This window comes from Staurois parvus, unplaced genomic scaffold (genome assembly GCF_062004578.1).
Source record: "Staurois parvus isolate SC_StPar_1 unplaced genomic scaffold, SC_StPar_1.0 ptg000561l, whole genome shotgun sequence".
Classification (NCBI taxonomy): Eukaryota; Metazoa; Chordata; class Amphibia; order Anura; family Ranidae; genus Staurois; species Staurois parvus.
In genome coordinates, this window is record NW_028318357.1 from 3,510,361 (window position 1) to 3,528,085 (window position 17,725).

At 39.9% G+C, this 17,725-nt stretch overlaps 1 protein-coding gene across 1 annotated transcript in view; it reads right to left on the reverse strand.

Moving 5' to 3' along the window:
• SLC35A1 (solute carrier family 35 member A1) overlaps nt 1-17,725 on the reverse strand; it is a 45,396-nt gene continuing 27,671 nt past the window's right edge. The window contains exons 5-8 of the mRNA XM_089691315.1: nt 16,128-16,194; nt 9,952-10,128; nt 9,458-9,592; nt 1-2,559 (exon numbers count right to left, since the gene is read on the reverse strand). Coding sequence (XP_089547441.1) covers nt 2,426-2,559; nt 9,458-9,592; nt 9,952-10,128; nt 16,128-16,194 — 513 coding nt within the window. The 3' untranslated portion in view covers nt 1-2,425. The remainder of the gene's footprint in view (nt 2,560-9,457; nt 9,593-9,951; nt 10,129-16,127; nt 16,195-17,725) is intronic.

Consider the following 17,725-nt stretch of genomic DNA (forward strand, 5'->3'; position numbering starts at 1 on the left):
TAAATTTAAAAAAAATTTTATTATTATTATTTTGGGCCAGTTTGGCCCAAAATTTAAAGCAGGAGCTAGCCAGAAATTGTTGGTGTTTGTATATTAGAGCACTTCCAGAGGCTAAAGTATGGAAGGGTAAGCTATCCTACAAAGTCAACTTGTGATTCTACTGCTAACTTGTGTATTATATTACTGTGCTTAAACACACGCGGTTTGACATAATCACTGCAAAGAATTTTTTTTCTATGGTCATTTGTGCAGGAAAACTGTGGTTGCTGACCCATATACAGTGAAGGAAATAAGTATTTGATCTGCTGATTTTGAATGTTTGCCCACTCACAAAGAAAAAAAAAAATCAAATGCTAGGTGTATTGTAACAGAGACAGAATAGCAACAAAAAATTCAAAAGAAATGTATGTCTAAAATTTTGCACTGATTTGCATGTTCATGAAGGAAATAAGTATTTGATCCCCTATCATTCAGCAGGATTTCTGGCTACCAGGTGCCTTTCATACAGGTAACAAGCTGGGATTAGAAGCAGTCTCTTAAAGGGAGTGCTGCTAATCTTATTTTGTTACCTGTGTAAAAGACATCTGTTCACAGGGGCAATCAAACCATCAGATTCCAAAATCCACCATGGCAAAGAGCTGTCCAAGGATGTCAGGGACAAGATTGTAGACCTACACAAGGCTGGACTGGGCTACCAAACTATCGCCAAGCAGCTTGGTGCGAAGGTGACAAGAGTTGGTACAATTATTTGCAAATGGAAGAAACAACTATCAGTCTCCCTAGGTCTGGTGCACCATGCAAGATCTCACCTCGTGGAGTGTCAATGATCATGAGAACAGTAAGGAATCATCCCAGAACTACATGTGAGGATCTTGTCAATGATCTCCATGCAGCTGGGACCACGGTCACCAAGAAAACAATTGGTAACACACTATGCCAACAAGGATTGAAATGCTGCAGTGCCCACAAGATCCCTCTGCTCAAGAAAGCACATGTCCAGGCCCGTCTGAGGTTTGCCACTGAACATCTGAATGATGCAGAGGAGGACTGGTTGAAAGTGTTGTGGTCAGATGAGAACAAAATCGAGCTCTTTGGCATCAACTCAACTTGCCATGTTTGGAGAAGGAATGCAGCCTATGACCCAAACACCATCCCAACTGTCAAACGTGGTGGAAACATTCTGCTTTGGGGGTGTTTTTCTGCTAAGGGGACAGGACAACTGCACCACATTAAAGGGACGATGGACAGGGCAATGTACTGTCAAATCTTGGGTGAGAACCTTCTTCCCTCAGCCATGGCATTGAAAATGGGTTGTGGATGGGTGTTCCAGCATGACAATGACTCAAAACACATGGCCAAGGCAACAAAGGAGTGGCTCAAGATTAAGCACATTAAGGTCCTGGAGTGGCCTAGCCAGTCTCCAGACCTAAATCCAATTGAAAATCTGTGGAGGGAGCTGAAAGTTTGAGTTGCCAAACGTCAGCCACCAAACTTTAATGACTTGAAATGTGTGCAAACTTGGTGGCCAATTACAGAAAACATCTGACCTCTGATTGCCAACAAGGGATTTGCCACCAAGTACTATGTCATGTTTTGTGATAGGGATCAAATACTTATTTTCCTCACGAACATGCAAATCATTGCATAATTTGTTAGACATGCATTTCTTTTGAATTTTTTGTTGATATTCTGTCTCTCTGTGTTATATCTGCCATTCAATTTTTAGACTGATCATTTCTTTGTGAGTGGGCAAACATTCAAAACCAGCAGGGGATCAAATACTTATTTCCTTCACTGTACCACTATAGTGGGTACATGACCTTGTGTATGTGCTGTCTGAAAAAAAAGTTTATGCAACACTTTAGTAAAATGTTTTATTAAAAAAAAAAAAAAAAACAATCCATGTTCATCTCTTCCATGTCTATATAAAAACCAACACTTAAAAAGTGCAAAATAAATTACTGTGGTATCTTCCAAGGGTGGTACTGCTTAATCATCGGTAAATGCTGCGTAAAAAGATACAAACAGGGAAAGTGTAGTCTTTGGACAACTAAGTCTCATAAGCAGCTGCTAGACGTTCTATGCTGAATCAATGCATAATAGCTCATTGTTTAGTTCTTTCAAGACTATAAACACTTGTCTTCTTCATAGTCTGTTCATTCCCTTTCAAAACTGGAATGTTTAGTCCATTGATTTAACAAGTCAGATCATCATAATATACTATATACAAAAACTGCTTAATACAGTATGAGAAACTATTGATTGACTTTTGCTTAAAATGGCACTGCATATATTACATTGACTGGCAGATGTGCTTTCCATAGCTGAGCAGTAACTCCTCTACTGCAACGGCCACTGTTGACCTTCTGGACTGAAGCATCAATAGATACATATATTACATGGTCTTCACAGTCAAGTTCTTTTCTTAGATGTTGATTAATTTTTCGTTGGAGGTACTGCTGGGCCCCTGTATTTCAACCTTGGTTGTATCTTTCCTGGGTAATCCATAGGTATATATGGACACACACACAAGCAGAGCACCAATCGAAAATGTGAACGCTGGGGAGGAAAAAAAAAAAAACATTAATAATTTTTGTGATAGGACTTTTTATCAATACCTTTACCAGCATATCCCTGACAAATGGCTTAAATAAAGTAACAAAGATAAGGCTACTTGTAGGAAACCTTCCTTTTCAACTGATCTGCATGAGCTATACATTACATTAGAATGCCACAGTTCAAAAGCAAGAAATGTATGTCAGGCTTCAAGTACTAGAGTTTATGTAAACCCAAGAACAAAAATGTAATTTCTTTATAGTCCACTGAAGGGAAAGAGGAATTGTAGAAATTCTTCTTAGTTGAGTTATACAGCTGTGTTTTGGAAGCAGCAGTTCTCAACCTGGGGGTTGCCTAAAACCATCGTAAAATACATATTTCCAATGATCTTAGGAACCGAGACACCGCTTCTCTATCTGTCTCCAGGCGGGTACGCCCACATACTAGTACCCAACGTGATGACATTATTGCATCAACCCCATCACATACAGGTGTATGTGACAGGGTGGACGCCATAATGTACTTATGTGGACCAGTCACACATGTGTAAAGAGCAGCTACTGTGTTGTATTGGAGGTAAAATGACACTTCATGAATTATATCTACTGGGTAAACATAAAATCATGTACTGTAAAAAATAAAACAACCTGCATATCAGATATTTACATTAGGATTCATAATAGCAAAATTACAGTTATGAAGTAGCAATGAAAATAATTTTATGGTTGGGGGTAACCACAACATGAGGAACTGTATTAAAGGGTTGTGGCATTAGGAAGGTTGGGAACCACTGTTTTAGAGGTTGGAACACTGGCAAAAATCTCAATAAACTACCACACTGCTGTTGAGCGCTGTGGTAGTTCATTGTCTCTTCCTGTCAGTGTGTATCTGCCTGCTCGTACAAGATACAAGCACACAGATACACTGACAAGTCTGCAGGAGTCCTGCATGGCACCCACGATCTGCTAATCATGGATGCAATGCTTTCTAGGCTACAAAAAAAATCTAAATAATAAATGAACTTTTTTTTACCAGCAAAAAGATGTGTCATGCTGTTACAGGGAGTGACTGAGAAGCAGGATGACCCCAGAAAGATCCCAAGGTATAAACGGAAAAGTTGAAGGGGATATCAGTCTGGATAGCAGCCCTAGACTATCGCTGGGTCTAAATATTAGTAGTCAACAAACAATAGGAACCATGGAGATGAGAGAGAGGGAAAGTGAATTACAAGTATCGAATAAAAAAGAAATGGCAGAGATGTTTAAAGAACTAGAGTAGACAAAGCAAGAAATGGCAACTATCCAAAATGATTTGGGGCAGGTGTTGGTGAGAGTGGAAGAAACAGAGGAGAAAGTTAAAAATCAGGCCCAAAGCATCACGGGAACTAGAAAAGAAAATAAAGAATATGGGGAAAATACAGAAAAAATTTATATATAAGATAGAGGTACAAGAAAATTGGGACAGGAGTAACCTTAGGCTAAGAGGAGTCCCAGAGAATACAAAAGGGGAAGCACTGCAAGAATTAGTAGGTAAAATATTAAACTCCATAATGGACAGGCCCGCCTTAGAGTTGATTGATCTGGACGATATCATGAGAATAGGAAAGCACCAACAAGGCACTGAGAAGGAGAAACCAAGGGATATAATTGTTAAATTTAACAAATATAGGGATAAAGAAGCGATTTGGAGGAAGATCAAAGGAAAAGCGTCAATTAGATATGGAGAAATGGATATTCAGATATTTGCAGATATTACACCAGAGACTTTGTGGAGAAGGAGATCCCTGAAACCCCTCTTAGAGCAGATGAGGAAAAAGAATGTGCTCTATAGATGGGGGACCCCAGCGTGGCTAATTGGATGGAAAGATGGAGTTACAGCTTATCTGAGATTTCCAGAAGACTTTAGAGATTTTTGTGAAAAACTTGAGTTGCAAAGAATGGAGATTGCCGGATGGGAGGAAGAAGAGAGAGAAATAGGAATGATAAGACAAGAGGACTGGCAGTCTGTTAGAGGGAGAAATTGGGGGGAGTTGTGCGGGGTTTTTTTTGTTTTTTTGTTCTCTCTCCCTCTTCTCTCTCTCTCTTCTTTGCCCCTATACCTTCCTTTATAGTATGTTACCTAAGGGGCTGATGCAAGGGGCCTGTGGAAATTTAGGGAGTTAAATAAAAGTTGGAGGGTACTGGGGAGGTGGGAGGGAGGAGGAGCTGTCCATGGGCGGAGTTTGACCCCAAGTATTAAATCAAAGGTAGGGGGGAGGGGCATTAGGGTTAACACTCTGCAGGATTGAGGGAGGTACAAAAGCAAGGGGAAAAGAGGAGGAGAGATGGAAGTGAAGAGGAGCGACATAGATAGATGGAAGAACTACAAGTTATCACTTACAATGTAAAGTGGTTGAATTGTCCTGGGAAGAGATTTAAGTTATTTAAAGAACTTCACCATAAAGCATCTTCAGTGGTTTTTTTTGCAAGAGACATTTTTAGATAGAATCTAAGGTTAAGTTAAAATCTAGATATTATCCAAGATGGTATTATGCAGATTCCCGAAAGGAGAGCAAAAGGGGTGGCAATAGGGTTCGCAAAAAATATAAGGTTTGAGTTGGAGGATAGAAAAGTGGACCCAGAGGGGAGATATCTGTTTCTGAAGGGTAAACTGCAGGATGTGGAGTGTACAGTAGCTAACATATATTGTCCAAATAAGAAGCCGGAGATATATTTGAAAGGTGTGCTAAAAAAATTAATGGATTTTAAAAAGGGTTGTTTGATATTGGCTGGGGATTTAAATTTTTGTATGGACCACAAAAAGATACAACTTCTTCTGTGCAGCAAGATGGGAGTAGGTCTCTGAGATTATTAAAGAAGGCAATCCATGAGTTTCAATTGGTGGACAGATGGAGAATTATGCATATGAAAGACAGAGACTATACATTCTTCTCAAATGCACATGAGATGTATTCGAGGTAGGACTACATATTGATAGAACATCGATTTATTGAGTTAATGGTTGAAGTAGAAATAAGAGCAATGACTATTTCGGATCACGCCCCTGTTGTATTGAAGATGGGATGGGGAAGGGGGAAAACAGGTGGTGTAGGATGGAAGTTGAACGAGGCACTTCTCCTGGATAAGGATACTGCACAGAAGATTGGGAAAGAAATTGAGAGATTTTTTAGAGAGAACGAGACAGAAGATGTGTCGATAGCTACAGTGTGGGAGTCTCATAAGGCATATATAAGAGGTATCCTGATTGCGATTGGGGCAAGAAAGAAGAGAGAAAATTAGTGGGCTCTTAAAGGATATATTTGACCTGGAACAGATACATAAAAATAGTATAGCAAAAGAAATTAAGCAGAAGATAATAAAGAAAGAAGAGTTAGAGACTTTAATGGAGGAGGAGAGGAGAGAAGGAGAGTCTATAACAAAGTGCTAAGAGAGAGGTATAGATGGGGAGATAGACCAGGAAAACATTTAAATGAGAGCCTTAAGGAAAAAGAAAAATAGGAATTATATAGAAAAAAAAAAGCACCAAAGGAGAACTGGTTTATTCAAACAAGGAAATTGCAAAGGTGTTTATGGATTATTATAAAAAGTTGTATAATATCAACCCCCATGACTCAGTAAATAATATGGAAACTGAAAACAGGAAAAAAGGAAGGAAATATTTAAAAAATGCGGGTTTACCGAAATTAAAAGAAGCACAAATAAATGCCCTAGAAGCAGAAATTACACAAGAAGAAATAAAAGTAGCGTTAAAAAGCACAGAGACGGGAAAAAGTCCAGGACCGGATGGCTACACGGTGAGGTATTATAAAAAATTTAGCGAGTTATTAATTCCTAAGATGGAGAAATATATGAATGCTCTGGGAGGAGAGATGGATATGAGGAGAGAATCTCTACAGGCTCATGTGGTGTTGTTACATAAGAAAGGAAAAGACGCTTCACAGTGTTCTAGCTAAAGGCCAATCTCATTGCTGAACTCAGACACCAAGCTATATGCTAAGGTCTTAGCAAACAGGTTGAAAGAGCTTATGCCAGAATGGATACATGGGAACCAGGTGGGTTTTCTCCCAGGGAGGGAGGGTAGGGACAATGGGTTGAGATCCCTGATGCTTATTTAGAAAAGGGGAGGTACCGGCGGTGGTTCTTTCGATCAATGCTGAAAAGGCCTTTGATAGAGTAGACTGGGGCTTCATGATGGACACCTTAGAAGCCCTGGAAATTGGAGCTAGAATGAGGGAATGGATTTGAAAGTTGTTTAGGGAACCCTCTGCAGTTATTATAGTAAATGGGGAAAGAACAGAGCCTATTGGGATGTCAAATGGAACAAGACAGGGACACCCACTGTCCCCCTTGTTGTATGTTATGTCATTGGAGCCCTTGTTGTCTACAATAAGGAAGAATAGAGATTATAAAGGGAATTCAGATAGAAGCCATAGAGCACAAAGTGGCGGCCTTTGCAGATGATTTGCTATTTTATGTGGGCAATCCCAGGATAACACTCCCAAACTTAATAAAGTCGCTGAAGGAATACGGGGAATTATCAAATTTAAAAATTAACCCAACAAAAACTGAGATTCTAAATATAAATATTCCAAAAGGTGAAAAAGAGAAAATACAAAAGGATACCCTTTCATCTGGAAAGAAAGATATACAATATTTAGGAGTAAGACTCACTGCTGCATATAAGTACTTATATAAATTAAACTATATTTCAATATTAAACGAAGTTGAGGAGGAATTAAAAACATTAGAGGAATCCCATCATGGATAGGACGTATAAACTTGGTAAAAATGATAATCGTACCTAAAATCTTATATAGATTTCAAATGACCCCAATTAAACTTCCAGCAGCTTTTTTCAAGGTAATTAAAAGAAGAATAATAAGATACATTTGGAGGAATAAAAAACCGAGAGTGTCCTATGGAATATTAGGTAGAGATAAAGAGAAGGGTAGATTGGGAGTTCCAGATATTAAGAGATATTACAAAGCAGTAATATTAGGGAGAATTTTTGATTGGACGTTTAATTTAGAGGGGAAAAGTTGGGTAAAAATTGAAAATGTACTTAGTGGAACTAATTTGAATAGAATTATTTGGTTACCTGCACAATATAGAGGATTAAAAGAGTAGGGGGGAAGGGGGAAATGTTTTAAGAGGGGAAAAGAAAGGTAATAAGAAATAGCTATGTATATTTATTGTGAATATGATCAAAGTGTTTGTAATTATTTTGAAAAATTATAAATATTTAAATTAAAAAAAAAAAATGCCCACACTGATAACACAGACTGAACCCTGTAGCCCTTCTGAACATGCTCAGTTTAGTGTGTAAAGCTAAAGAGGTTTTTTTTTTTCTTGGGAGAGTGCCTGTGATCAGCACAGGGCCAATCAGCACTGTCTAGACAGAGATCAGGGGTTTTGCATCCTCCTACAGCAGAAATAAAACTCCTCCTACAAGCTTTAACCAGTGCTCTGCTGAAGTCACAAGACTGCTCTAACTGCTGATGAGAAAAGGTATTTAGCAGTTTAGATTTACTAAAATAATTGCATTTCCATGTTCTGTGTACTGTGGGAGACTAGATATAGTGAATGCAGGGTCCTGGGTTTAGTAACCCTTTAAGTTATCTGTTGTCCATCAGGTACCATCTTATCTTTCTATAGACCTTTCTCTCCTTGAAGTCAAGGGTCAGAAATATTCAATATAACCTATGCTGTTGGCCAGTTGACCTTTTCCTTAGACATGTGCTATATATCCAAGCTACCTTTTCCTGAGGTTAAGGGTTAGGTATGCTAGGTGTTTGCCTTTCCTGCAGTTGTCAATTTTTTTTTTACTCCCTATTGGGCATAGTAGGTCTGTTTTTTACTCTGTGGCAATTTCCAAATTGTTTGGTCTTTTTTCATCTATGCTTCTTTCAGGTACAGATTCCTTCAGATATTCTTGCCATATGATCTCCAGATTTCAAAGTGGCTTTTGCCCAGCTGCTCAAATTGACTGCTTTTGAATGTTCTGCTGTTTAAAAACGTCTTCATTTCCCATGTCCTTTGAAGTCCATTAGCAGAGACAGGCCACTCTCCTCTGTGTTATTTGCCTTGTGTGCTGCATGCTCACAAAACTTGGGCATAACAGTTAGAAGCAGGATTATACAGGGGCTAGCTTAGCATCTTTTGTTTGTCACTGTCCCAAACTCCTGAAGGTGGCAGTGCAACCAGAATGGATGTACAAAAAAGGATTTTCGAAAAGTAGAAAAATGATAATACTGCAGTTTAGCAGTCCTTAGATGAGATGGCTACATTTGTTCCTTTTTCCCTGGTGATTATTCCAGTAACACATTCCCAGTCCCAAGGATGCAACACTCTCTTATTGTACTATATCCAAAGACAAGCAACGTTGTCACTCTAGGACATGACTACAGAAACCCTCCCTTCACCTCTTCCCCATAATATAGAGGAAAATTATTCTGTGGCCCTAAGAGATAGTTGGGAACCAAATCATATAGGATTAGCAACAAGGTGAAGATGAATTAGTAGAAGTTTTATTTGAAAGCGGAGTATAAAATAGTTCCAGCATACAAGCAACACTAACGTGTTTCAGTCAAACAAGCCCTTACTCATAGAGTAACAGTGTAAATGATAAGACAGCACAAGTAGTTTGGTAACAAGATTACTGTTAAGATAAACAAGGACTAAATCAGATTGTTACGGTTTACATACCCTTTAAGCAAAGGTATGTAACACTTGAGCAAGAACTCCACTTCTACACAACGGTGTAACAAAATTAATAGCAAGAAAATGGTTTCATTTAGCCAATGGCATTGAGTACATTATGCTGTTTGGAAAAACACTATAATCATGAAGAAAGAAAGAAAATGTTTATCAGCTGCAAAAAAAAAAGGTTTTGAATAACATACTTATCTGTAAGCCGAACAGCAACACTGATGCTATGGTTGATATGACAATGGCTGCAGCTGCAGAGAAGCCCTTCATGATGTTATCTGTGTATTTTACAACAACGGACGTATAAAGGCCACCAACACTAGCCAGGACTGTGAGAAGAACATTAAAAAAAGCAATTATCAATTGTGTATCATAATCATATCAATATATGAATAAGGTCAGAAAATGCAAGAGTAAACAAAACAGAATAGAAAAAAAATACAGATTGAATATCATTTGATAAGACTACTTACACTTTACAACAGTATTGATATATTATGTCTATAGGAATACTGACAAAAGTTGCATAAATTCTGCTCAAATGCCATATAACTAACAATTTGGCCAAGAGGCTAAAGCATTTGCCAAACAGCTGAATCACATTTTTCATGTTAAATATGAAAAATTGTACTTCTGCAGGCAGGACTATTTAACAAGATATGTTGCTAGTATATGAGGCTGTACTTACAAATTACAAACCAGACAAGGTAATTGTAGCCATAGAAAAATCCCTTTTCCATAACACCTTCTCTTTCAGAAAGAAAGACACCAGCTAGTGTCACTATGATGCCAGAGATGTACATCTGGATGTTCCTCACCCATAGGGAAGTGTCTGAACTCTTCAACACCTTCTCAAAATACACTCCTGGTAAAGAAAAAATAGTCAACAGAACAAAAGGATCATCAGACATGTGTATGGTTTGTTTTATTCTATATTCTCAGTATTCTTAACTAATGTTAAATTTTAAGTATTTGACTTGTTCAACCCCCCAAAGCACCACTTTATGGTCCAACAATACATTCAGCTGTGTCAACACCCCCTTCTACTAGCAGGCCCATATTTAGCTTCTTTGGAGGCTGTAACCTCCTGCGCTGTCTGCATCTCTACTGGTAAAAAAAACTAATAAAAGGTGCACTAAATGGGGCATACACCTACTGCAGGAAAAAAAAAACATTTAAGTCAAGGGGGCATTAGTGTGCAGTCACAGGCAGCCCCGTACCAGATTTTTACCAGCTGGAATGCAGACAATGCAGGGACCAGAGGAGGAAAATGGCTCTGCAGGGAGGGAGCATTTTTTTGAACAAAGGCATAAATCCACTTAAAACGGACATTTCATTTCTGGGTGGATAGTGACTGAATGACTTGAGTTATTACTGGTTTCTATTTTCTAAGGAAGCCCAGGACTGCCTTTCAAGTAGGTATGTTTTCACACCTCTTTACGTCTCTGCTGCCATAAAAGCTCTCTTTTCCTGTCTGCTGTGGTTTATCGGACAATCTTGGCATCTGTATGGATACAGGATGAAGTAAATCCCATGTGCATGTGTGGGAGTTAGATCATCCCAGTCCATTTGATAGGGAAGAAAGAAAATTTGGGACCCAGAAGAAACACTGGAGAAGAAGGCAGCAGCAGGGATGGAGGAGAGCATCACATTATTATTATACAATATTTATATAGTGCCAACGGTTTGCTGAGCGCTGTACATTATAATGGGAGACAGTACACGGGACAGTACAGTAACAATAAAAGGAGGGGTTTGAGGGCCCTGCTCCTTGGAGCTTACAATCTAGGAGGTATGTCAAGATAATTTCCAAATACACTATGATGCTTGCACATTATGGCAAGAGCTCATGGGATTCATCAAACAGTAAAGTTCCACTTTAAAAGGGACTAAAACTATGAGACTAAAACTATGAGAGCTACCATTGCTGACCAAGATTATTACCCTGATCCTGGTTTTTTTTATATGGTTTTGTCACTAATGACACAAGACGGGAGTTCACTTTGAAATTTCACTGGCTGCACACTTGTTCCAAGTCAATTACTCATAAGGTGGTGAAGTAAGCACACGTCATACCCTGAGTATAACAAAACCACATTAGCAACCCATTTTTTTGTATCAATTTATTTTTGAATGTGTTTTCACTTACATAGAAACACAGAATCTGTCACATAGGACAGATGAGAAAGGTAGACATTAAAAAACATACAGCTCAAAACATGAATATGCTGCTTTCACCGAAGGTGACCTCTACTTATGCTTTTATTTCCCATCATATACCATGTCTGAAGCATTAAGTTTTGTGGCAGGTTCATTTTAAAACAAAATTAGCTATAGCCAATCCCGGTTATGATTAAGCACAAGATCGAGTGAAGTGCGTTAACAGGTCCTGTATTCATATCCTGTTTTTTTGTGTGTCCTATCAGTCAATAAATACACACTATATTCATCTATCCTCCGGTGTGCGGCTGACCCTTCTTCCTATTGCATCGTTTGTGGTGGCGAGCCAGAGCCTGCACCTGTTGTGGATTAATCTGGATTGTTTGCCTGAGCGGTATACCTTTGTTCTTTGGATTCCCCCGCGTTCGGTAAAACAATATAGGCAGTCCTTTGGCCTTTTTCTGGAGGATCTAAATCAGGCCCCCCTTAGCCAAAGGGAAGAAATTAGGATGATTCTGCAATGGTCCATGTTGATCTTCTTGATCACCTTCCTCAGAAGATGTATAGGAGGAAAAGCATATACTAAAGCAAATTCCCACTGGTGGGCTAGCACATCCAACGCCACTGGATTCCCTTGTGGGTTCAGAGAGAAAAATCTTTTTTACTTTGAAATTTTTGCAGTAGCCTTAGTCTTGACTAAGAGCTGAAACACCTTTGGGTGCAGGGCTAATTCTTCTCTGAGTTGGGTCCAACTCGAGAAGTCTCCAAGGAAGGGCTTGTTCACACTAACCTGTAGATTTCACTTGAGGACATCAGTTTATAGCAGTTTTCATGTGCATTTTAATGAGTTTTATGCATGTTGCAGCTTCCTGCGCAGAAGAAAATCTGCATGTGATACTAGTGTTGTGGTGAGAACAGGGAACATAGAGAACAGTTGATCAAGTTGTGCCCTTGCAGAACTTGTGCAGAAAAACAGACGTCTCTGCACCATGGTGTGAACGAACTGTTAGTCTGACCCCAGGATTAGCCAACATCAGGCTGCCTGAAATGGACATTGCTTTCCTTGTTAATAGTGTGTAGAAATTCCACTGACATCTTGCCAGGTCCAAAATCTTGGACATCTGCTGTTTCGTGAGGAAAGTATTCAGTGTGGTTGAATCCAGCAGGTAACCCAGAAAGACCACGACTCGTTTCAGACATAAATTTGACTTCTTCTAAGTCAGGGTCCACCCCAGCTCAAAGAAAATTTGTGGTCTGATTTTAAAACTCAGCTAAACTTGTGTCTTTCAGATGTAGCAGAGGCACAGTTACACTGGGCTAAACAAATTTTATATACAGTACATGGTAACCCAACTTGCACCATTACAACTATCTCAAGTCTTCAGATCAACAAAGCCAAATCCAAAGTCCTAAATCTACCCTTGAGTCCCCATCATCTCCATGAGAATTACAACTTTACCTGGCCTACCTCATTGCCCTACCTGAGCATTTTACAGAAACCTGACTTAAAGTGATTGTAAACCCATATTTTTAAATAACAAACATGTCATACGTACCTGTTCTGTGCAATGGTTTTAGTCTGACTTCTCCACATGTGAAAAGAAACTAATTCCTATTGCAAAAGATGCCTTAACGTAAGTGTGGTCCCCATGGCTGGAATAGAGTCACCTTATCAACCTGGATCATTCTGTTTTCTCACTCTGAACACATCTCTCTCCCCCCCCCCCCCCCCCCCCAAAACCATGGTTGTCATGCGCCTGGTCACAAAAGCCTCCCCATTTCCCCTCACCACCTCCTCTGGTCTCTTTCTTTCCATCTATCTCCCCTGTGTAGATAGGCATCTTTTATGCCAGAGGTTGCCAGTATGGGGGAAGACGGTTTCTTACTGTATACTCTTCATTTTGAAGCTTCTGTATCTCGCCACTTTAAAATTTTCCTTCATTTGATTGGATATTAAACAAAACTTTTGAGGGTTACTTCAGAATAAAGATATGAGAATATTCTCTGACCTGATTATCTGCTGACAAAGGAGCTCCTGGCTCATAGTCTAATTTTAGGAGAAGTTGGTGATGAAGTGATCTAGAGGTTGGATTCATCAGCTCCAGCTTGTGTCCCTCTGCGTTAAAATTTAGTATAAATAAAACTTGGAGCTCCTCCCATTGGTGAAAGAAACCCCTCGATTTTTAGCCAACGCCTCACTGAGCATCATTGTGGTCTTGCAACTGTATCGGTAGGGTTAAACAGCAATACCCGATTTTTCTTTGCCCTTGATGAGGGCCACTTTTTTCCTAGTTCCTTTTTTATCTGTTTGTTGTGCCCTTTGGTTATTTTTGGCTGTTGCTCGACATATGCTGCTTGTTGGGAAATCCTTTCTGCCAATTTTTAATATAGCTTTTCAAAATCCAGCCTGAAAATCAGCTTACTGTTGAATGGAAGGCCACATAGTATGTTTTTGGATGCTACTTTTCCTGCCCAAGCCATTCTGGTATATAGAATTTACTAAGGCAGTTGGGTAAAGGTGAACATGCATACGGCCTTTGCTGTGGTGTCAGTAATAATTGCTACTGATCTGGCGATTAACTAGATAGACTTAATAGCATCTCCTCTGATGAGGTTTAGAAATATGTGTAGCTGTTCAATACAGAAATTAATTTTCCTAGAGATGCAGGACTTGGCAACTGTTTACAAGCTGTAGAAAATAATTCCAATGCCTTTTTATTTTTTTAAATACAGAACATCCACCTTTCTGTTCATTGGCAGTTTCAATTGTCTCATGCCCTCAAAAGAGAGATCAAATATTTTGGACACCATGGTGAAAAAGGTGCCCAATTTAAGGCACTTGACCTGCAATCCTGAAGACTCATCAAAGGTCAATCTTCTTTTCAGAGCCTTTGTAAAAACTAGCCTATTTTCTGGGTCTTTCCATTCTTTGAAAATAATATTCTTTACCAACTGGTGCACAGTTAAACATCTATCTTTGGTTTCCTCCAAACCCATGTACAGTTGGTCTTGCACTGGTTTGACCTTTGTCTACTCTTGGATCTGCTCTCTGGAATATATCACTTTTATTAGTTCTTCAGTTTATTTGACCAGACCATATAACTTGAAGTACAGAAATTTCCCCTTGCTTCAATTTCCTATCCTCCGTAAGTGAAGTTCTGAGAAATGTTCTTTGCCTTCTGACAATTCACCTGACAGACCACCTCTACCTTGACCTAATCAGGCTCTCATGCAGTGGGGATTTGGGTGATGATTGTGCAGGTCCCACTGACTGGGGAACCTTAGGATACTAATTAAAGTATTCCAGAACTGAATGTAAAAACCGAAATGTGGAGGGAATTTTCTGCTTTAGAATGCCCATCAGACCTTTAAAAAAAAAAAAAAAACCAAAAACGTCTCTGCCCCGACAACCTAGTCAAGACACGACTGACACAGGCGTTTCTTCCACAAGCTTGAAAGCTTACAGCCACAACTGTTAAACCTCTTTTTGGTCTCCCCAATGGTCTGTTCTGAGTTCTGGTCTGTAAGACAGCAAGGGGACACAGCTGAAACAGCCCATAGTAGTCAACCTAAAGGCAGGGGTAGAATGGGGAAAGGTACTGAATTTACACCACCACATAACCTTCACTCTGTGTACCCATGCCATAAGGGAGTGCAAAATAACTCCAAAGTGCACCAACCCTCAAATACCCCTACTGACCGATCCATATCCAGGAGCTCCTGCTTTTGGTTCCTCCATAGCAGAGCTCATAGCACAGTGGAGGAGATCTGGACCAACTAACATCCATCGATGATGCACAGTCACTTAAATCTAGAAGGCGTGCATACCTCAGCAAGACAGGACCTATCACCTTCTACCTCCCTCCTGTCTGGAACCACTGTGTACACTCCCCAAAGGAAACGCTTTACAGGATAGTACCTATGCAAGTCAAAACCTACCCTACAGGAGGCACCCTTTCTCCAGCTGCTTTGCCTTAGGATTTCTAAGTCCCAGTGACTTGCAATCCTAGCCTTTTCTGTCGATGGAGGGCTCTGACCTCAGCAGCTGAACTACTAGAGAAAACAAAAAACAAATCAAACCAGAAGCTGGTACAAGAAGTGTTTGCAGGAGGCAGGAATACACAAGAAATTACTGTTATCGCTCTTGGGAGACTTTTAAACGCTCTGATCTTGTGATTCTTACAGATGGGTGGAGCCATTTCTCCACTGAAGGGTCAGGGTGGATAATTGGGGAAAATGTAAATGTGGTATGTGAGGTTACGCCTTTGCATACAACACAAGAATGCTGCACTGATTATGCAGTGTTTTTGTTAAAGTAAAATAACCAGTTAACGTTCAGCAAAAATGTTCTTATGAAACCTGGGCAACATTTTTCCCCACCTCAAATTTCTCCTTTTACAGAGAACAACCAAATTAAATGTCAATACTAAAATGTAAATCCAGAAAATGTATGAAACAAAATTATACCATATCTCAGAATTTACAATAGCAACACACAGGGGTTGATTTACTAAAACTGGAGAGTGCAAAATCTGCTGCAGCTCTGCATAGAAACCAATCAGCTTCCAGGTTTTGTCAAAGCTGAAGTTAGAAACTGACTGGCTAGCATGCACAGCTGCACCAGATTTTGCACTCTCCAGTTTTAGTAAATCAACAACACAGAGTCTTATACTTATGTGAGATACAACTGAAAATTACATATACCTGCAAATCCTGAGCACAGCACCGCAACAGCCACAGCAGCAAATCCCAATAAATGATTTTGTTCAATCTGTGAAATGATAAAATGTAAAATTCACCAAACTAATTCATCTGTAAGGTACTAAGTCACTCAGATATCACCATGACATCACTACTTTTTTAAAATATGTTGACATGCAAGCAAAAGTACTTTATACATTTGTTTGAGTTTTACAAAACGTTTACATTTTGGATACAGTTGATCATAACAAAATACACTCTTCTGTATAGTACCCAGAAAAAAAAAAAACATAGCATGAATACTTCTGCCCTGCTCCCCTCCAATTATTTACATCTCACAGGAAGACTCCCTAAATCACAGAGAACAGAAATCTTTTTAAATGTTTAGGACACACACACATAGCAAAAGCGAAAAAAAGAAAAACGCAGTTATTTACCTGTTAACTGTATTTCCAGGACACTTTACATGAGAGATAGGTTCCTCCCACCAGGAAACAACCGTTCCACTTTTTCTTCCATAAATAGCCTCTCTCCACAGGGGACCCTCAGTACAGGAATAAAACTGAAGGCCTAGGATAAAGCATAAAGATAACAGTAGGAACAATATATATCCAGTCCATTGAATGACGAACACCAGCATGTAACTATACAGTAATCGGGAGGGAGCTACGCTGTCCTGGAAGATTCCTGGAAATGCAGTTAACTAGTAAATAACTGCGTTTTCCCAAGTCATCTTCCAGGACAGCTTCACGTGAAGGATTGAGTAGGAATACGTACATTAGGGCGGGACTGCAGCTTGCAAGACCTTCCTGCCAAACGCCTGGTCCTTGTTGGCGATCAGGTCAAACCGGTAGTACCTGGCAAAGATGCTGAAGCTGGACCATGTTGCGGCCTGCAAATCAGTCCGGGGGAGGCGTCAGCTCTCTGCCCATGTAGCTGCGGTGGCCCTAGTCGAGTGCGCTTTCAAGCCAGGTGGTGGTGCCAGTGACGCGATTTTATATCCTTCTGAGATGGCTTCTTTTATCCATCTTGCGATGGTGCCTATAGAGGCAATGTATCCCTTCCTTGGTCCTTGAAATAAGAAGAAGAGGCCGGAGGAGCATCTCCATGCTTTAGAGCGCTCGATGTACGCGATTAAGCATCTTCTTACATCAATTTTGTTGTTGTCTCTCTTTGGCGTTGCTCGGGCTCCCAGAAATGGATGGTATTACAATTTCCTGTGTTCGATGCAAATGCAATGCAACCTTTGGTAGGAATGTCTGTTCCATATGGAGGATAATCCTATCCAACAGGATTGTGCAGTAAGGCTCTATCACTGACAGAGCTTGCAGTTCACTGACTCTGCGAGCAGAAACTAGGGCTACTAAGAGGGTGGCTTTGAGGGTCAAGTGCCTGAGACAGCATTTTCCCAAGGGTTCAAAAGGCTCCTGTTGGAAACTTTTTAAAACTGTGCCTAGATCCCAGAGAGGGTATTTCGTCACGCACGGGACTCTGCGTCTGGAGAAAGCCCTCAGGAATCTGACCACCAGGGGATCCTCCGCTAACTTCAACTCTAGAAAGTTAGACAGGGCCGCTACTTGCACTTTGAGTGTATTGGCAAC